The sequence below is a fragment of the Copadichromis virginalis genome, linkage group LG9 (genome assembly GCF_057382275.1).
Source record: "Copadichromis virginalis isolate Kocher_CV1m ecotype Utaka linkage group LG9, C_Virginalis_male_GT1.1, whole genome shotgun sequence".
NCBI lineage: Eukaryota > Metazoa > Chordata > Actinopteri > Cichliformes > Cichlidae > Copadichromis > Copadichromis virginalis.
This window is the reverse complement of record NC_140626.1, coordinates 12,024,961-12,046,163: the sequence shown is the minus strand read 5'-3', so window position 1 is coordinate 12,046,163 and position 21,203 is coordinate 12,024,961. Positions and strand designations below refer to the sequence as shown.

Here is a 21,203-nt window from a genome sequence, read left to right as displayed (position 1 = left end):
ACTGCTTTTGTGGGTGTGGTGTGGATTTTCTGTGTTTCTTTCCAGCCTCTCCTGGCCAGAAAAAATGAGCTGGACAAACTGCGAAAAGAGGTCAAGGAGCAGTGGCAGAGAGAGCAAAAGAAAATGGTGAGTCGACAGTCACGGAGGTTGCACTTTTAAGAGGACCACACACAAATGCACACTGGATCAAAAGCTTCATTGACCTGGGGTCTCAGCCCAAGAATGCTCTTGAAGTGATTCAGCCCGATATACAAATCCAGACAAATAGTTTGTTTTTAACCTGCCAAGACAAGTGCTCTGTTGCACGTATGACGGATTGAGAGACACTAATCCAGTGACTAAATCTAAGAAATAGTCAAAGTCCTAAACTCTGTAGTTGGACACCATAATAGAAATGTTACTGAACATGAATTATCTCTGCAAATCTGTTTGTGAATTGTATCTTTATAGCAATTATTGCATGTTATCAAAAACTTAAAAGCCATCTTTTTCTGTGGTTGCATTCACGTTGTACACAGCATGAATCTGTGTGTGACTCAAACTAATACGTGTACATCTGCAGCACGAAGCAGACACGGCTCTGAGGAAGGCCCGGCTCCTGCAGACCCAGCGACAGGATGAATACGAGAAGGCCAAGGTGTCGACTAGTCGGCTGGAGGAGGAGCAGACTGGAGGGGGAGGGGGAGCGGCAGCGGCAAAGCAGCTAGAAAAAAGGCGTAGGCTGGAGGAGGAGGCGCTGCAGAAGGTAGAGCATCACCTCTAATAGTCCAATCTATCCATTTTAGATATCAGTGAATTTGTTTCCTGTGATTATAAAGCCTTCAGTTGCCATTCGAGAACAAGTGATTAGTCTCTATTTGCAACATGAAGATCAGCTTTTAGTCATTAAAGTTCTTATTTCCTATTTTTTCCCCCAGATTTGAATCCATCACTTTAATTGAAAATTTCAGTGATTTATATTCTTTCTGTTGGCAGGCCGAGGAGGCCAAAGATCACTGCAAAGCTTGTCAGGTTGATGTCGGGGTGAAGAGAGTCGAGCTGGTCAACACCAAGAATGAGATTATCACTCAGATCCGAGAGATGGTCTCCCAGTGTGACCTCACCCTCAAGGCCGTAAGTTGAAATACGTTAAGTCTTTAAAGACATGTTCATTTAAACTGAAACCAGGCTGAGTGGTAGAAATAATGCACACCTCCACCGATAAGTTAACACTGGCTCAAAGTTGCTGAATCATCATTCACTGGAATGTGTCCCTGTTTCAGGTGACCGTCAACTGGTTCCAGCTTCAGCAGGCCCAGGTTGTGTCTCTACCTGTCAACCACCAGACTCTGTGTGAAAATGCCAAGCTGTACGAGCCTGGCCAGCGTTACATCGACTTTGTCAGGAGTTTACCTACGGATGCGCCTCGACTTGAGTGTCACTCGTTGGATTCACCTGTCACACAAAACACAGGGTGCGATGTCCCTTCCTCTTATTTGCTGTCTGAATGTGGTCAGAGCTTGTCATTTTAAACAGGTGTTTAAATTTAGTTTAGCTATTTGAACATTTGAATTCAATTGAAATGTGATGTGTTTTTAAGGTAATCAAATGACCTTATCTTAGTTTACCTACCTAAAGGTTTTTACTTGTTATTGGGGGGGTGGATTTATTTATTTGAAGATTTTAATTTCAGCATCGTTTAGAAGGTATGTCGTATTTTTAGTAGGATGCATGCAATGGAGTTCTGCAGGGTTCTGTGCAGGAACCAATTCTGTTTATATTAACCATGTTTTCCTGGAGCTATGTGATTTGAATTGAATGCTTTTGTCTCTACATTTTGTGTTGACAAACAATTACTTCAACACCTCAAAGCTTCACTGTTGGAACTGTAAATTTAAGTAAATATAGTACTGTAGCTATTACTGTCTGAGACTGCACATACTTTAGCGGTGATAGGTGGAGTTCCAGAGTCAGAGAGCTTGCTTTGGAAAATCTGAAACAGTTGTGACATCGCGCTGGCCGGGGCTTCCTGCGGAAATTACTGTGGTCACGGGAGAAAGGAGCTGGGCCAGTGGGCTTACCATCAGTTTACTAAACCCCGTCAGGGTTTCCCCTAGCATTAGTTTTGGGGTGGAGGCTAGCCCACTGTAAGAAGCCACAGCAAGAAAACAACAAAATTAAAAGATGAATTAGTTTATTTACCAAATGTAGCCCCACTTTTTCTTATTTCTTATTTTGAGCTGTGCCACTGTCTCTACATTTGTCAGTCATCTATGGCTGGCCTAATTCTCTAGGGGTCACTGCTGCACATTACTCACACAAGGGGAAACATAGCTCTTTGAAGATTTTCAGCACCATTAAACTCATGTACACACAAAGTCTGATTGACCAAGATGACACACACATTGGTCACTTCATAATTAGGCAAATGTAGTATCGACTTCTTTTGAAGGCTATGGTTAAAAATAGACGGTTTCCCTTTTGAGAGAGTTTTGTTGACGCGGGTTTGGGGTCACACACACAAATACCAGACAGATGGAAATAACAGTGTGCTTTGTTCTCACTTAGTTTTCTCCCTCCACGACCCCCACTCTCCTGCCTCCACCACACCCACCTCTGATCCCTCTGATCAAAAGAATTCAGCTTGGGAAAGAGGAAATGAAACTTAGGCCCACACACCAGCACTCATATGCTCTCACATGCACCCAGTGCAGCGGCCACCAAAAGGTTAAATATAGACCCGTGACCTACTTATTGTATATTGTTAGATGCAGCTGGATACTTAGCCTAACAATGGATGGCATCACATGTAGCTTTTGCCATTCCCGAGCTTATCTGTGTCAGTTAGTTGTCATTATGCTCTAATTATCTGCTGTCTTTGATTGGCTGATCATTCGTGGATCGTATCAAAACTGATGAGATTTACAGTTGTAAGTGGAAATTTGTTCCATCAGCAGAGGAGGAAATGTGGATGTTGACTGAGCTTAAAATTGTCTTGAAGTCAGTGGTCTTACTGCTAGACAGGAATCCTCAAATATAATATTGTAGGTATTAGATATTCATACTTTGTATGGGGACTAACAGCATTTGGCAGCCAGAAAGCTGAAAGCTTTGCTCTTTGTGAACTTTCCCTATTCTGGGGATAAATAATGTTGGGGTGTAATAGTCCCTGATGGGGGGATACTTTGATCTCCATATTATTAATTAGATCAATGTAAACAACTGTACATATAACAGTTTTAAATAACTAGGATATGGCATTGTGATTTTTAAGTAAATAATACAAATTGATGTCTTTTTCCACCCTAGGATGCCTTTCAATAAGCGCTCACTAAGTGGCAGCCACTCCTCCCACAGTAACCTGTCACAGGCATCTGTGACCTCTGACCTCCTTGTTGGAGATGATGTGGACAGCCCCATCAGTGCCCAACACCCCAAGATTGCTGAAAGACGCTCCAACGGTAGCGGTGACATCCAAGGTACACGTTTAGGATTTCTTCTATAAATGCAATCAACAGAAACGGGGTCAAATCATGACATCCTGAGAGAAAGTACAAAAACTTTTACACAGCTTACTAATCTCACCGAGTAAATACCTGCACAACAAAGACGGAAACTAGCACTAGAGATAGTTTTGCACTCCACTACATTGTTGCTGAGGGAGGTACACAACAGTTTGCTCAATGCCTAGCAAGTAAACATTTTGAAATATGAAGTTCGGGTAACCAGGTTGAAGATTTAAACTGGAGCCAACTTCCCTGTGGTTTGTTTTGTTTTTGGTAATGTGTGCAGGTGTTGACCTCATTACCTTTAGGCCCGCCTTTAAGTGTTTGTAACATAATTGGAAACTGACTTCAACTGACTTTATGATCAGTTTTATAGCATGCAGCTAACATGGGACTTCTTATCTTTTAATGTTGTGTTTTTGAACAAGCACTTAAAATTCAGGCGCCATTTCGTCCCTGGACCTCGGCCAATCAGGGTGGAGGGATGTGCAGTGATTCGGAAAGTGCTGGAGGGAGCAGTGAGTCCCGGTCCATGGACTCGCCGACTGCAAGCCCAGGTAGGATTGTGAAGATTGTGAAGTCCCCCTAAAATGATCACTAGCAGAACTGATTTAGTGCGACACCGCACTCAATAGCTATTTAGCTAACGAGTACGAATGCTGTGTCTATCTGCTGGGTAAATCTCTGCATGCCGTCACACTTGAGCTATCAAAAAAGAAAGAAAGAAAATCACATTCACTTCCTGTCGGTATGTTTTTTTTGTCCCGATAATAAAGGCAGCACGCTGGGTTTTCCCTCCACAGTTGCACAACATCAAACTCATTTGTGTCAGTCTTTCATCACGGTTAAAAGCACCACCCATAGCCAGAGATGGCACATTTTTCTGGACTGACTGTCTTGAGAGCACCTCAGGGCAGCACGCATCTTTTTTTTTCCCTAGCGAACTTGATGTTCACCCAGGTTTGTTGGTGTGTAATCACAGAGTAAAGAGGCAGTCATGGCTCTTTGTTGCACTCTGCAACGTACGCACACACATAAGAATGTTGCAACGGTTTCCCTGTGCTCCCTGATTGCTGTGCAACAACATGTGTGTTTTGCGTCCTGTAGTTTGTTGTTGTAGTTCTTGTTTTTTTTTTGTTTTTTTTTTGCAGGGGCTTTTTTTTGTAATGGTGTTTTTCTGTATATGCACCACCCTTCTGTTCTTTTGTTTTCCATACTTTTGCACTGGGCCTACTTTTTTGTTCTTTTTTTGCTAAGATGTTTTCCCGTGTTGGTTTGTTTTGCCCATTTGCACGCACTTTCTTAAAATGCAGTGCTCTGAGCTTTCGGTTCGACTATAATCAGAATGCAAAAAGCCATTTGCAAAGAAGAACGTAGCTATAATTGTTATTTTATGTGTTCCTGTCATGGACTTTACATTGAAAACTTTAAATAGCACTATGCCCATTTTATATGTTACAGTGACAAATTTAGGTAATACCACCAGGTTTGTAGTAACCTTGGAGAACATCAAACAATTTCCTGTTAAATTGATTTTACCAAACCTGTGTGTAAGGCATGGCTAGTTGTTATGGGCGGGTCTTGACTGGAGAAAGTTGGTGCACGGTGTTAAATTGTGTATTGGAGTCTGCCACAAAGCTCTCCCAGCCCCCAGAGTGTGAACAATGGCAGCACTTATCTCTGATTAACCTGTTATTGAGCTCATCAGAAGATCAAAAACATTCTGAAAAGGCTCTGATCAGTATTCAACCCCCTTACTCATCAGCCAATCCAGGTGTTAATCCACCACCAACAATAACATGCTGGTTTCAGTTACCAACAATATGTTAAGCCCGCCTTTTCATTTGCTACTTTAAATTCGTCAAATCGCCGTATTGCTTCTCAGTTTTACCGCTGAGATGTAGAGCATAGGAGACAGGGGGGAAAACAGTGTCCTGACGTGACTGTAAAGATGTGGACTTTTTGGTGTGTCCTACCTTACTGTTCAGGAGACTTCAAGAGGAGATTACCCAGAACCCCCTCCACTGGTACCATGTCTTCTGCTGATGACTTGGATGAGAGAGAGCCTCCCTCGCCGTCTGATAATGGTAAGTCAGTTGTATTTGTATAAGGGTTTTGTGTTTATTTTTTCCTTTTTTTTTAAGGTACTCTTATGTGTTCCTTACACTTATAGGCCACATATTTACATTTGTAACAATGCTCCTTTGCCACTGCAGGTTTAAATGAAATGGTAATCGAAACGGCGAGCTCTCCAGGACCCTTTAGAAACACTCAGATGTCTAAGGCGGCCCAAACCCACAAGCTTAGAAAGCTTCGAGCACCTTCCAAGTGTCGTGAGTGTGACAGCCTGGTGGTGTTTCATGGAGCGGAGTGTGAGGAGGTAACCTTGGATTCCTTTCTTTTATTATTTGTATTATTCCTTTCTGTTTGCGGCCCACAGCATTCAGAGTATTACAAATTCACGATAAAGATTGCCAGAGGCTCACAACAGCTTCTTTATCACTCGTGGCCAGCAAAAAAATCAAGCAGAAACAAAAGAGAAAAGCCACCTCTCCCCTCATCAGCATGTTTGGATGAGGAAATAAAGGGAAAAGTTGAAACTGGCCGCAAGCTCTCCTCTGTGACCAAATTCACTAACTGGTCTCAGTTGGGGGAATGGGCGCTAGAAACTGAGGACCTTTTGTTCGTCTTCTGAGGAGTCCTTTCCATCGTCCCTGTGCACCCTCTGTCCACTGTTGATTTTAGATCAAGTTTCTGTCCATATGTATTAGATACACTGAAGAAGACAATAAGAGCGGCTCTTGGTTGGAGAAACGCTTTTAAAAGAGGTTATGCAACGCAATAGACATATTGAGAAGAAACTGACATAGGAATGCAGCTCACTGCAGAGTCTTGGAATGATTCAGTGTGAGTGGTTCAGAGGGTCACTAGATGTGAAGCTTTCCTCGTTTGCTTCTTGGACTTGGTTTTTGGGCAAATTAACAAAAATAGCTATGTTGTGAGGACGTGTTTTTTCGTCAGTTTTTCCACTGTTTTTGTTGACATACAGTTAAAACTGTTCAGGATTTTCTTAGAAATGTTTTACTCTGTCCTTGTTATAACTGAGGTATGTGTCACTGTGTTTGCAGTGCTCCTTGGCGTGCCATAAAAAGTGTCTGGAAACCCTGGCTATCCAGTGTGGCCACAAGAAGCTCCAGGGAAGGCTTCACCTATTTGGCATTGACTTCACACAGTCGGCTAAGAACAGCCAGGATGGCATCCCATTCATCATACGGAAGTGCACGTCGGAAATTGAGAATAGAGCCCTCAGCATCAAGGTACTTATAATAGGTGTTTTAGTGGTTTGGTTACAAATAAATTGATCATTAATTTTCATGAAACAAGAACCCAAAACTGTAGCATAGATCTGCTGGCACTGGCATTAAAGTTCACTTATAAAGCATCCAATACTGTGACCATAAAAGTGGCTGCGCTGTGAAAGGCTGTCATTGCTGTCAGGACTAATCACAATGTGTTGAGGGAATTTATCTAATATGTAAAAAATGAGTGTATTAGCGACATATGCAAAAATATGTTTTTCTAAAACTATGTTGGCAAAAAAATAGTTTTTGTGGATTTAGTGATGAAAGCTTTTGGTTTTTCATAGTGATTTCCATCAGTTGTTCTTAATGCTGTGCAGCCTGAATGCCCAAAGGTCATGGGCACTCTGTGTTGGTTTTCAGCCTTGTCCTGTGTGTACAAAGATTTCTCTGGCTTCTCTGGATCTTTATTGGCACTGCTAACACACTGTATGTGATAAAAGTATTTGAGACTTCCTTCAAAGCTATTTGTTCATGCAGTCTTTTACAGAGTGAAAGTGAAATTAGAAAAACGAGTCCTCCACTTCACCTTCGATATTTGTTATGCTTTTTAAATTATTTGATAATTATTGGTTTCTGTTTCCGTTACGTTTTATCAAACAAGACCAAAACCCTTTTTAAATAAGAATGAAGTGTTCTCCCATTTTTTTCTTTGGCTGATCTTGTTAGTATTCTGCTCATATGTTTGCCCAGTTTCTTCATATTGATTCCAAAAACTTGTGTGTAATTTTCATGCGCTGATTGCATTTTGTGTGCTCTGAAGGGGATCTACCGTGTGAATGGTGCAAAGTCTCGAGTAGAGAAGCTGTGCCAGGCCTTTGAGAACGGCAAGGATCTGGTGGAGCTTTCCGATCTTTCTCCCCACGACATTAGCAATGTACTCAAACTGTACCTGAGACAGGTGGGTTGCTTTTGGTCATTAGCATAATGAGGTATTTCAGCTTTCATCCTGTGAAGGAGATGGCTAAAGTAGGCTTTGGATGACAAACTGCATTAATACTAAAAATGTGCATTTGTCTGTTTATTTTTGGCGCATAATTCCTGCCGCTTATCACCAGGGTGCTTATCTCTTTTCTAATTCTGTACCACTTGTGTATTTATGTCCATATTTTGGTTGCTGCTGTTTATTATCATCTCTGTTTCATTTGTTTATCTAATTCTTCCTCCGTACTTTCCAGCTTCCAGAGCCACTCATCCTCTTCCGCTATTATAACGACTTTATTGGTTTGGCCAAGGAGAGCCAGAGTATCATTGTGGAGGAACTGGAAGCACAGAGAGTTAATCCCACCACTGCGACCCCTGCGCAGGTTAGCGTCGAGCTCAATCGAGTCCTGTTCAAGATCAAGGATCTGCTAAGACAGCTGCCACCAGCTAATTACAAGACGCTGCAGTTCCTCATAGAGCATCTTCACCGGTAGGGAGGGCTGAATGGATTTCTGGGCATCCCATTACATACAACATATGGATGTGTTGCTCCTTTTTTTTAATAATAGTAGGAATGATCATTTCTTATCTGTTTCATTCTCCTTCCAGGGTGACGGAGCAATCAGAGGAGAACAAGATGACCGCCAGCAATCTGGGTATCATCTTTGGCCCGACGCTGATCAAGCCAAGGCAGGCCGATGCTGAAGTTTCCCTTTCTTCTCTGGTGGATTACCCTTATCAGGCGCTCATTGTGGAGCTCCTGATCAGACATTACCAGATGGTCTTTGACACGCCTCTGAGTCCTGTAAGTGGCACCTCGCCCACAGAGGTTGATGCCCAGACCCGCGCTAACACTCGCCTTATGCAACAGGACAAAGAGCAGCAGCTGATCAGGCACTCCAAGTCACTGGGAGACATTAAAGAGGTAACTGGTTTGCCAACACTACGATACATGAATGACACAGGATGTTGTAAATGTACAATGATAGTAAAGAGCTATTCTGTTATCTATATAGCGTGATAAAGTATAAAAACTATACACAGTACTCTTCTTGTTTAGCATGTGGTAGAGTGGTGGGTTGTTTTCTGTTCTTACTGTCTGTCTTTGTCTTGCAGTCGAGCTTAAAGGTGTTTAAAAGGCATTCGTCTATAATTCCTTCTTCACACTTATTGACTGAGGTTCAGGAGAGGATGCCAAGCCTTGATGGAAGCGATTTTGAACCAGGTCAGTATTGTCACAGTAATAGATAATTATTAAAATAACAATCATGTTGTTATTTTATCGTAAAAGTTTTATTTGTCCTCTTTTTAAAGCTGATGAAACTGATTCAGAGACCCTCAGTTTGTCGTCAAGTGTCCCTGAAGTCGCAAAATCTGGGGAGAGAGGCCTGTGTCGTTCTCATCACATCACAGTCACCAGGGTTCAGCTTCGACACCCTCGCAACAAGCTACCGTCACGGCCGTTTAGCATGCCGGCCGAACGGATACTTAACCGAAGCCAAATAGACGAGAATAACTCCCGGAACGCCACTGACCAAGATGACAGGAAGGGAAGCGGTTGCGACCAGTCCATCGAAGAAGTGGACGAGACTGAGAATACAAAAACAAGAGCGGCCACACATTTCCGGAGTACCTTTATCGACACCCAGACATTACGCAGAACTTGGGATAAACAATACAAACATGAAGTTGCCTCAAGAACTGTCAAAATTGAGGCCAGCTCATCCACAGAGAGTGCAGCAGTGGAAGGCTTGTCAACCTCTGTGCCATCAACCCTCTCCCTTGGAACTACTTACACAGTCGCAGTGCGACCCAACAGGACTATAAAAAGGGAAGATAATGTCACAAAGTATAGCCCCATTGCAACAACTTTCAGAGCCCCCAGAACTCTTCAGCCCCCCCCAGGAACCTTCTACAAGCCCCCATCGGGAAGCAAAGCTAAAGTCCTGCAGAATTGTGCACAAGCTAACAGTGCTGAGGAAGAAGATGAAGAGGAGGATGAGGAGGAGGATGAGGAGGGGGAAATAGGCATTGAGATAGAGGTGTCTGTAGATGAGCCCCTTGAGGAAGACGTTGAGATTGAACAGACAGCCATATCTCAGTCTCCCAGCTGTAGCCCTGAGGAAATGGACCAAAACCAGGCAAAACCAGTGTACCAGAGACTAAGGCCCAGGCGTCTTCCAGAGGTGGAACACAGAGAGGCGCATTTTGTTTAAGCCACTTAAAGACATTGTTGTTAGAGCTCCGAGAATCACAATGTGTGTCACGTTAGGAGGAACACGCAGAAACATCTGCATTGACTCTGTAGAGAAAATGAGCAGATGTATGACTGGCACTGTGTAGATCTATTGTAAGTATTATGATATCTTTGATCCTCAAAAGAAAAAAAATGCACTTATAATGCTGTAAATTTTGATTCACAAATCATACATTTACCAATCACTTGCTCAGTATACTCTGGCACACAGCCAGGATATTTATAATTTTTGGATCTGTGCAATTTGTTTTTGTTTGAATATTTTGTGTAAAATTCTTACAGGTTCACGTATGTATGTTTCTATACCAAAAAAAGCCCTCGAGGCGTAACAATACTGCATAACGTTATGGAGATGTGTGGTGCACTTACCTGATAACGCTCTTTCACCATCAGCCTTCTGCCTGCACCGTTGAAGAGTGTTTTAAGCTGTTACAAGTAGTCTGTAATTAAAAACATTGCTAATATTTTTTTGCAATTTAACAACATCTGTTACGTGATGTACTCTGATGTCTGTGTTTGCGTTTGGTCATGTAAGGAAGCATCACTTACAAAGGGTATAAATCCACTCGTTTTTGTACTGCGTGGTGTTAAATGTGTCTGAAAAGCTTTTAGAAATGCTACAGGATTCTGACATGGCATTATTCTTCCTAATTTTAATATATGTACATTTTTTAATAGCCAAAGCTTTTTTTTCATTGTTTTTTTTTGTTGGTTTTGTTGTTGGTTGTTTTGTTTTGTTTGTTTTTTTACAATTTGAGTAGTTTTATCAATAACCTGAATCTTATGCTTTCTTTGTAAGTAATGGGAAGTGCATCATTTATTTAAATGGTATCTGTTTTTCATGGTAATGTACAAGCCTGGCACAGTGTTGAAAGTTCAGTGTAAGAAAACAGGTACATAAAACAAACACCCTTTTGTAACTTATTAAAATATATCTGACAACTTACAACAGTGATGGTCTTTTGTGCGTGTGGTTTTTTTTTGTTTTTTTTTACAGGAATATTAATTTAATCTGTGTAATGCAATAAACTGAGTTCATGCAGTTTGTGCAGGATGATAATCTGCGACTAGAGATTCAAGTTTTTGTTAAAATGTAAGGAAAATGTAAGAGTGATGGGATTATAATAGTGGTAGGATTATACCGCACTGTTAATGTCAGGTGGCCGGGTCATGCAGGCCTCTACAAATGGCAGAGAGGTGTTAGCAGGCTCCCAGCACCGAGAAAGGAGATTAAAACAATCTGCTTAACTATTCTGGAGGTCTGGAAACAAGCTGTGTTTGCAACCACAGCAAACAGTCTGTAGAATATGCAGAGTTATTTTGTTGTTATTGGCGATCAATCTACAGTACAGGTGCTCTTCTGAGGTAAGTGACAATTTAAGTTGCACTGTGTCCTTTGGATTATGGTGGAAGTATGTGGAAACAGTGAATGGATAGAGAATGTCATCATGATTGGAACTAAACTAGATTAAATGTATGGTGTGGCTGCACAGACAGTGTGGGATTTCATTTTATTTTATTTTGGGGGGATTGGCGTTAACCAGAAATTGTAGCGAAAGAGCGTTTGACAAGTCTATAATTGTAAATCTGACCATGTCAAGGTCTTGAGCTCATTAACCTCATTACTAAGCTACTGCTAGCTTTCACATGGATTTCTCACCAGATGAATGGACCGACTTGTGAGTTCATCGACAAAATTTAGCCTTTCAAATGCAAATTGCATTTTAGAGTCATGAGTAGTTTTGTAAGACAAAAGTTAGCCTTACTTGGCCCGTAAGATGTTTTATGATCTGGTTCAATACAGATTTACTGGCTATAGCCAGCCCCTGCGGGGGTGAAAAGGAGGCACCATGGGGGCAGGAAGACAGGTCAGACTCCTGCTGTGGAAGAACTGGACCATCCGCAGGAGGCAAAGGGTAAAAGCTCCACACTCCAGTTGTCCCAGTAAAGGCTAAGCTATGCCTCCAGAGCTTCTGACCCCACCAGTTCACACATTACTAAATATATCTTTCATTTTTTTAATGCATATTATACAGTGCAAGTCTTTTTTTTATGCGAGCCCAGAATATACTTAAAAACTAACGCATCTTTACTGATTTTGTCCCAAACTGGGGTTGGTAAGAGTGGAGAATTTGTCAGATTGATAGAAACCACAACTAAAACTGGAAAACCTGCTCATTTAAAAGATGTTGTCTGTTTTAACCAGGTACGTTTGTTCATGGAGATCTTGTGGCCTGTTATGCTGTTCATGGGGCTGGTGTGGCTACGAAAAGTAAATCCACTTTATCGCCAACATGAATGTGAGCAAACAGTTCTTCGCTGGAAAATATTAGCACAGCCCGCTGAGACAGAAAAACAATATCCTCTGTATCTAGTGCAATTCATAAATGTTCTCATCCGCCTCAGGTCATTTCCCCAATAAAGCCATGCCCTCTGCTGGGGTCCTGCCATGGATCCAAGGAATCTTCTGTAATGCCAACAACCCTTGTTTTCAATACCCCACCCGTGGTGAATCTCCTGGCCTGGTGTCCAACTACAACAACTCCATGTAAGCATCAACTGTAGGCTGGCAGTGGGAAGAGTTTTGGATTCGTATTAAGTGTCTGATCTAAGATGAACAGGCAAAATTATTAAGTCGAGTGAAAGAGATGAATCTAGGTATTTAGCCTTAATAATAATTGTTAATATTATGGCCTTCCTCCTCAGATTGGCTCGGTTCTATTCGGATGCTGAAGAGCTTCTTTTTACGGACCCAGAGTTTTTGCAGCTTGGTCGCCTATGGAGGGAGCTCAATGCTATGAGCAACTTCATGGACACGCTACGTATTCATCCTGAAAAAGTCTCAGGTCAGTGCTCTGGGCTTTCATCAACATCCAGCAGAAGCCTTTAGAAGTAAATCCACGGTCAGAAAGGTTCATTTATAAAGTTCTTTCATTAAAGCAGTGGAATAAAAGCTTTTTTCTGAACAATGGTTTAAAATAAGTAGTTTATTGAAATCTTTATATACTCCATGAATACAATCAATATCAAATCAGTCGTGCCTCTTGCAGATCATACAACACGGGTGTCGTTTACTTCAGACGCTTTTGCTTTTTTTAGGGGTATTGTGACTCATAAGATGTTGATCTTTTAAAAGTTGAACACGTCGCCTGGTAATCGCAGTTTACATCACACCTCACATTCTTTCCCATCAGTCTGTCTGTGGTGTCTGCGTGGAGTAACACGATTACATCACAACGGTTTAAGACCGGCTCGCAAAGTAAGCTGCTTACTTTTGCTGCTAGCACGCTGTTTATTTGGTGGGAAAGCAATTCATATACCACCCCTCACACTCCCAGAAACACTCATCCCATCTCAAGGGCCTGCATGCAGACTGCGCTCTGTTCATATATACGTGTGCACTGTACATATGCCATGCTTCCCTACTGGCAAAATAAACCTTTATGATGGGAGTGGAATGGAGCTGAGTGCATTCCAGGCTTTGAATGATTATGTCTGGCTGCTCTCTGTGCTGCCACTTTCATGCAGAAATATGTAGATGGACTAACCAGAGGTGGGACCAAGTCATTGTTTTGCAAGTCTCAAGTAAGTCTCAAGTCTTTATCCTCAAGTCTCAAGTCAAGTCTCAAGTAATGTCAGGCAAGTCAGAGTCGAGTCTCAAGTCACTGGTGTAAAAGTCCGAGTCAAGTCACAAGTCTGAAACTTTGAATTTCAAGTCCTTTCGAGTCTTTAAAAAAAACAAACGAAAAAATAATGTTGCAGTTATGCTAAATGTAAATATTAGACCATGTAATTTTAAAATCTGTGTTTTTCTCAACACGTACAAAATAGTGAACTTAGAAAATATACACAAATTGTGAAATTGCACCTCTTTAAAATGCAGCTCAATTAAACCTAGCTCCAAGAATAATTTTCACCGACAGTTCTGAGATAAGCTGCATGTTATTCTTGGATGCGGTTGTAGGACCAGCTTTAAAATCGCATGACAAAAATATACACATTAAAAAAAACTGTATCACCAACGTAGCCTGGACAACATTTGCTAGTTAGATGAAGTCAGCTATCTCATCTTAGCATATTTATATGCATATTTATAATCATACGGTTCTTGGAGTGAGTGCATACACTCATGAAGTTTAGTAACTTCAGGTCACTGCAACAAGCCCAGGTACAGTTTACCGACGGATGGGTGCAGGACCTTGAAATGCACCGTGTAGAACGAAAGACCATCGTACGTATCATAAGTTTACCAGTCTCACAAATCGTCGTCATAAATACACATTCGTTAACCGTTTATTAATATAACCTTTGAGCTCAACGGTAATTAATTAGTAGTGGAAATAATTTCTGGTAGCATCACAGAAATGTAGCAGTGACAATAATATTGTATGCTGTAATCGTACTGGGCAATTAGTGATACAAAAAACCTGTTTTATCCTGTGAATAAAAGTATATGTTTTTGTCAATGTACCATAATAACAGAAGCGAAACGCAATATTGTGTCAGGACAATTTACTATTTATGCACAATAAACACAATAAATAAAGGAGCATAGCGCGACAATTTCTGTTCAGCGCCAGACTTGCTTGTAACCTATATCACCAATTATGTTAAGAAAAATGACGTATTAACTACAACAGCAGACTGACCTTCGTGTAAATGCTTGGAGCAGAGTAACCTCTGAGCTGGAGTGTTCTAGGACGTTATATTTGATCTTTGAATGGCTGCAATCCAGGCCATCCGTCGCGTCTTTGTTACTTCGGAAACATGGCTCGAACAATTTCTCTTCAACGACGTAATCCGATAACAACCGATCTCTTTACCCGTCGGCTTCCCGTGGCTGTCATGCGACCGGCTATTGCAGTTAATAATACAACAGCTTCTTGACATTTTTGTGTTTCTTTTTATCGCTGTGTGACTGATTTTAATTGAAAGCCTGCGTGCGCTAGTACCGCTTGCCACGAGTTCCCAGAATCCTTTGCGGTTCTACCCGTGAATGACGTCACATTTTCAATCTCTATATAATATGCATGTTAAATTTTATATTTGGGGTAAAATATCAAGTCTTTTCAAGTAAACCGGTTCAAGTCCAATTCAAGTCCCAGGTCATTGGTGTAAAAGTCCAAGTCAAGTCACAAGTCTTAGAACATTTTTTCAAGTCAAGTCTAAAGTCATAAAATTAATGACTCAAGTCTGACTCGAGTCCAAGTCATGTGACTCGAGTCCACACCTCTGGGACTAACAGAGCTAACAGAGATCCACATCCACATTCCACTCGTGTTCCCATGAGCCCCGGGAAGGAAAACTAAATCACGTTGAGAATAAAGTTATATAAATGACGACTGTGACTCATGGATATTAAACAGGAAAATAGTCCGACCTCTTTTTCACACATCTGGCATTATTAGCAAGCAGAATCATGATCCACGTGCACTGTTGTGCCAAACATATTTGCTTTGCATTTTACATTGTGAGCCACGCGCAGCTCATTTTGATGTTAAGTGGGCTGGATGAGTAAAACTCACCTTTGTGTAAGTGTAAAGATTCATTCAAAGATTCAATTTCTAAGATGTCTTAATATAAGAAAAATCAGTGCAGTTTCAACAGTACAGACTTTCTACACAACAAGGAAATGTTGCTGTAGAATTATTCCTTAGACCCTTCTGTAACTATGAAAAAGAAAGTTTTTATCAATCGAAAGAAAATATCCTGGTTTTTTTGTCTTTTACTGCTCAGATAACTTAATTACTTAATGTTGGGGGGTCTTTATCAACAGGAAATGCTATAAAATCTATGAAAATATAGCTAAAACTCCAAGATTTAACCTCTCATTTACTTTTTCCAAAGCCATTGGAGTCTTTGCCGAGCTGATTCTGGCTCCCATGCCTTATGTTTGACAACCCTGCTCAATTGGCTTCTCTTATTACTCTTTTTCATGTTTGATTTCATTTTACGTATTTGTTATTCACATAGTATATGTGCATTTTAGGAATTCCAGAGTTCACAGGCAGGGAGTGGCAGAAGTGATCAGGAACGAAAAAAAAGAGACAGAGGAGGAGAAAAGAAAAAGGGGAAAAATAAGGAAATATTTGAGATTAAACCTCTTGGCTAAAACATATTTAGAATTGTCTTGATACAGCATTTACTGCTAGTATTTTTCTTTAATGACATCAATAACACACACACACACACACACACACACACACACACACACGCACACACACACACACACACACACACACACACACACACACACACACACACACGTTTCAGCTTTGTTTGTTTAATTTGTGTTTATCTCAAACCATGTTCATCAGGGGCACAGCCTGGATAAAAGCCAAAACAGCACTTTGCCTGGCAATGCAGCCTTCATTCATGCACAGACAGGCTACTGGAAATTGTGTCATTTAATGAAACACATTTGTCACAACTTGCCCAATATGTGTTACTATGAAACTAAGCTTTTTCCAACTTGTCCAGTTTATCCAGTTCCATATCAAACAGCGAACAGTTATCTATCTAGCCATGACAGTCATTCACCGTGAAAGGTTAAAGACAGTTAAAGACATGAAACCGTTCTTATGATTTTTCCATTACACCGACTGCCTCTGTTTGTCTACAGGTCGAGGGGTAAAAGTGGAGACTATCCTGAAGGATGACGAGACTCTGACGTCATTCCTCCTCAGAGACATTCCTCTGACCGAGTCTGTAGTGTATCATCTAGTTAATGCCCAAATCAGGCCTGAACAGGTACGCGGGTGCTCACACACATGCATAAACACACGCACACAGCCAAGGGTACACAGTGTGACATTTTACCATTAAGAAGTCAAGACACTGATATTGCTTCATACCACCAAGGCAAGGATTCTGGTGGAGTACAGTATGGAACACAAATGGTAATATGACACAGTAAAGGAAGAAAAACAAGGGAAATATACAGGCGATCAGTGGTCATGACAACTGCAAATTAACCATCATGAAATTGACCACGGCCCATTGTTAGTCAGTAGTTACCAGTTTCAGTCATCATGCAAATGTACTGTTTATAAAGCTGGGGAAACTTGCAGCCAGCTGAGACTGAAGATGCCACTTGGATGTCCAGATGTATCCAAATACAGATGAACAGGACTTGGTTACCTGGGTGATTAAGCATGCATCACGACAATATACAGATGTTTAATTCAAGACATAGAATAAAAGCTAACAGACAAAAGACGTCACGGCGCAGTGACATACACATCAGATTGCTTCTGTTTTTGCTGATGTCATCTGAATCTGCATAAATCTGCTTTTTTCCAGTTTGCTTTTGGAGTCCCGGACTTGCATTTAAAAGACATTGCGTGCAGCCTCAACTTGCTCGAGCGATTCCTCATTTTCCCCAGCCGTCGAGGACTCTACGCAGTTCGCAACGCCATGTGCATCCTCACTCCACAGCGACTACAGATCATTGAGGACAAATTCTACGCCAATGTCGACTTTTTCAAACTTTTCCGGCTGGTGAGTGTTAGTTTTGTTCTTGATTTTAGAGAGCTGACATGGAAATCACCAAGGATCACTGGCTTACCTTTTAAAAAATAGTTGCACAATTTAAATTTCATTCTGGCTCAGTTAAACTGGGAGCACTCAGTCTGTAATTACATCTTTATACCTTTGACTAAACTATCTATTGTGCACTGAATGGATACACTTAATACCACAATTTGGCAGTGATCTGGTTGGTTCATGAATAGGCCGTATAGAGCTGTATTTGGATACATCCAGTTTGGGATCTTGCCATGTTTAAAAATTCATTTGGGTAAGTCAGCCATGTGCTGGCTAAGCGACTTGAGGTCAAGCTGGCAAAGGGCAGTGTAGGATTTGCCAGGATATGATTTCAAAAACAGTTATCAAACAGTATCATAAACTGCTGTGTTTCTAATTCTTACATACATGTAGTTGGCAACCAACAAAAACACACTTGAGTAAAATATGAAGTAAATGAAGTAATCAAGTAACATGACTAGATTGTACCACGAGTTTCTAGTATATTGTAAAAACAACAAGAGAAAAACAGTAAGAGGTACCGTCATGTTTACCATGATGCATGATTATCCACCTTCAGCTCAGTATGTCCCATCATGCTTTAGCACGTTTTGTGTTTTAGACTCTGATTGCACTGCATTCATAGTTTGTCCTCCAGATCAAAACCCAACAAGCTGACACACGCCTATTGTCGCCTGACATACCTCCTGTTCAAAGTCAGTAGATGCAAAGGATAAACAGATGTTAGTATTTTTATTAGAGCTATGACTCATGGGGTGGGGCAAAACAAAAATTCTCTGGGAAATGCAAAAAGCAAAGCAAACAAGGCGTCGTTCCCCAGGAATGTACAATGTCAAATACACTACTTTGTGTGGTGAAAGATGGCTTTAATTTTTCCTTATGTATTTGATGAGCTGTAATTACCTCATAAAAATGAAGTGTCTATCAACATGCTTTAAGTAGGCAGTAGTGATACAAACAGTTTGTAAAGGAGCAAGCTTTGGCCAGCGAGACAGACTTAGCCTCTTTCTTTGATTAGCTTAGGTTAGAGACAGTGCTTTCTTTAGAATAAGTAAGAGTGAGAGTAAACACAAACCATAAAAAAGCAGCTGAAAACAATGGACACCCTCTGCCTTATATTCATCCAGGTGCAGGAATATGGGACTGGGCCAAGTGATCTTAACTGTATGAACCTGTCTGTCCGCTAATTCTTTTAAGCCTCAATCCCTGTGTTCTTGCCACTCTGTCCACTCTTAATACCATTATTTTTAACCTTATCCTCCATTGTTTGTTGTGTAGTTTGACTTCAGGCACAGGAATAGCTTAAAATATTACTGCCTTGCTTTAGAAATGAATTTCACTCAAACCACACATCCTCCCATTTAGTGTCCGCATGCACTGAGATAGGAACATATGTCAAAGCGGAAGGATGTTTCCACTGGTGATTCTGTGTCTTGGCCTTCTTCTGCTTCCTGAACCTTTAGCCTATTGTGTTGTGAACTTTCTGGAAGCTCTCTCGGCAAACCAGCAAGATCCTTGGTAGAAGGTAGTACTCAGATGAACATAAGAGAAGGGTTTTACAGATGGTTTTCAAAATTCTGTTTGCATCACATAATATCACCATGTCCTCATAAGACAGTGGCTTTATGGGAAATGTGTTCATTTTGAGAAGTACAATACTGGAAGTTTACAGCTTTTGTATGAATGCAAAAGCAGAAAATGTTCATTCATTTGTATTTCTCATTAGCTTCCTCTTGTACTGGACAATCACTCAAAAGGCATCGACATTCACTTCTGGGTCCGGGTTGTCTCCTCTGCCTCGGACAAACTGAAAGAGGTAAGCCCCGGCTCCAGCAGCTCAATTCAAAAGTTCACCGCCTGCTATTTTTAGTTGTCAGGAAACAGTTGCTTCCTCTGGCCTGGCTTTTTACGCAAACAGACAGTAGGGGGATATTATCTAGTGCGTATAAGGAAGGCTAAATTCAGAACATGGCATTTTAGCCCCCCAAAAACAGCAAAAGCAGATAGATCATCATTATGGGACCGTTCACTGGAAAAACGCCCCCCAAACATAGCAAAAAAGACCTAGGCTGCAAGGACAGGTAAAAGTCTCCAATCAGCATAGATTAAAAACCCTGGTGATGAATGATTGTGTTAGTGTATGTGTTTCTCTCACTAAAAAGTCTATGAACATGATTTTTCACTTATTTTAATTGCTGTCATTGGAAAAACAATTTTTTCACACCTTAGCAGGCCTCAGCTTAGTGATTGCCAAAGAGCCAAATTTATTGTACGAGTGTGACTTAAAGTTAGAATTAGGCGTGCTCACAAACTACCATTTATGTCTGTATGTGGAAATACTGTTTTGTTTGTTGTGGATGTTTCCATGGGGCATTCATTGAAACTGACAGTCTGGCATCCTGTTGGCGAGACACTTGTCTCTCTCAGGACTATAGAGAGCGTATGATCCAAGTGGAAGGCATTAAAATAAACTCATTCTTTCTTCTTTTTTAAAATTAGACATTAAATATTTGTCAAAAGTTCCAATAATTGTTGAGTTATGCACCTGCCAGCTGTTATTTAGATATATCATAACTGACTAATGTTGATACGTATGCTAATCATGTGTAAAGGATACGGGATATTTAGTCCTCTGTAGAGGGTAGCTTGATATAACAGAGCCCCCTTTCTCTTTTTATATTTATTGTATGTATTAAGATCTGTAAAAATCTTTTTTTTTATAATATTGCACATGTCAGTTTTAAGTAATTTAATATCTCAGACACTAAAACGTTTAACAAGTTAATATGGAAGATGTAGAAGACTGCAGCCGGGTTACACAGAATCTCGAGGATATTTTTAATGCAGTGTTTTAGTGGCTGTGCTGACCCTGTAATAAGAGGATAAAATATATGGACAAAAGTACACATTACACCTACAGGAGCTGCTCAGCCAGGAAGCTGCTGGCACACAGTTTTTGTGATGATAGTAGTGCGAGATGAGGTTTGGAACATCTGGCCACTTTTATGCACTTTCATTTACTGTTTACAGCTGATCATGGAATATCTAGGAGGGAAGAAGGGCTTTAACAAATGTTTGTAAAGGCAGACTGGCTAGTGCCTGATTGTATACACTCTGGCAATGGAGCTGAAAACACCTGAAGGTGTATACTTTTTCCCATCAGGTGCATACTGTTTACACCTATGACAGAAACTGGATGTGTAAAAAACACATTTACACCAGCCTATTTATAGATTTCTGCTGAACATATCTTTATCATTAGATAACTGCTAGATTATATCTAAAAGTTTTCATCTTCTTTTTTTGTTTGTTGAAGCTTGAATGATTCTTCTTATCTCTCTGCAGTTGTTCCAGAAGAGTAGCTTCAGGGAGCTCATCCAAGTCGTGACTCCTCTCTTCCAGAAAAATCTGTCTTTCAGGGAAGTGATGGCTGCCGCCTCCAGCCTTGTATGCGGGTACACTGAGGGGGCTTTCTCCCGAGTCACCTCCTTTAACTGGTATGAAGACAATAACTACAAAGCCTTCCTGGGTATCGGCACTGGGTGGGCACAGGACCGTTACACATATGATAACAGCACCAGTGAGTACACCATGTGTATGTGTGTATATGTGTGTATGTATGTATGTGTTAGT

At 40.9% G+C, this 21,203-nt stretch overlaps 2 protein-coding genes across 3 annotated transcripts in view; both read left to right on the top strand.

Moving 5' to 3' along the window:
• The window catches only part of arhgap29a (Rho GTPase activating protein 29a), a 33,076-nt gene extending 22,098 nt beyond the window's left edge, over nucleotides 1-10,978 (top strand). For both annotated transcript variants that reach the window (XM_085467763.1, XM_085467764.1), the window contains 14 exons: nucleotides 46-126; nucleotides 563-745; nucleotides 976-1,113; nucleotides 1,263-1,453; nucleotides 3,289-3,458; nucleotides 3,914-4,042; nucleotides 5,474-5,572; nucleotides 5,702-5,865; nucleotides 6,614-6,802; nucleotides 7,608-7,745; nucleotides 8,023-8,258; nucleotides 8,378-8,693; nucleotides 8,885-8,993; nucleotides 9,083-10,978. In XM_085467763.1, the coding sequence (XP_085323889.1) occupies nucleotides 46-126; nucleotides 563-745; nucleotides 976-1,113; nucleotides 1,263-1,453; nucleotides 3,289-3,458; nucleotides 3,914-4,042; nucleotides 5,474-5,572; nucleotides 5,702-5,865; nucleotides 6,614-6,802; nucleotides 7,608-7,745; nucleotides 8,023-8,258; nucleotides 8,378-8,693; nucleotides 8,885-8,993; nucleotides 9,083-9,984 (3,045 nt within the window). In that variant the 3' untranslated portion in view covers nucleotides 9,985-10,978. The remainder of the gene's footprint in view (nucleotides 1-45; nucleotides 127-562; nucleotides 746-975; nucleotides 1,114-1,262; nucleotides 1,454-3,288; nucleotides 3,459-3,913; nucleotides 4,043-5,473; nucleotides 5,573-5,701; nucleotides 5,866-6,613; nucleotides 6,803-7,607; nucleotides 7,746-8,022; nucleotides 8,259-8,377; nucleotides 8,694-8,884; nucleotides 8,994-9,082) is intronic.
• Nucleotides 10,979-11,875: 897 nt separating this feature from the next.
• abca4a (ATP-binding cassette, sub-family A (ABC1), member 4a) overlaps nucleotides 11,876-21,203 on the top strand; it is a 36,157-nt gene continuing 26,829 nt past the window's right edge. The window contains exons 1-8 of the mRNA XM_085468872.1: nucleotides 11,876-11,941; nucleotides 12,232-12,325; nucleotides 12,432-12,573; nucleotides 12,732-12,871; nucleotides 16,648-16,775; nucleotides 17,328-17,525; nucleotides 19,297-19,386; nucleotides 20,916-21,150. Coding sequence (XP_085324998.1) covers nucleotides 11,876-11,941; nucleotides 12,232-12,325; nucleotides 12,432-12,573; nucleotides 12,732-12,871; nucleotides 16,648-16,775; nucleotides 17,328-17,525; nucleotides 19,297-19,386; nucleotides 20,916-21,150 — 1,093 coding nt within the window. The remainder of the gene's footprint in view (nucleotides 11,942-12,231; nucleotides 12,326-12,431; nucleotides 12,574-12,731; nucleotides 12,872-16,647; nucleotides 16,776-17,327; nucleotides 17,526-19,296; nucleotides 19,387-20,915; nucleotides 21,151-21,203) is intronic.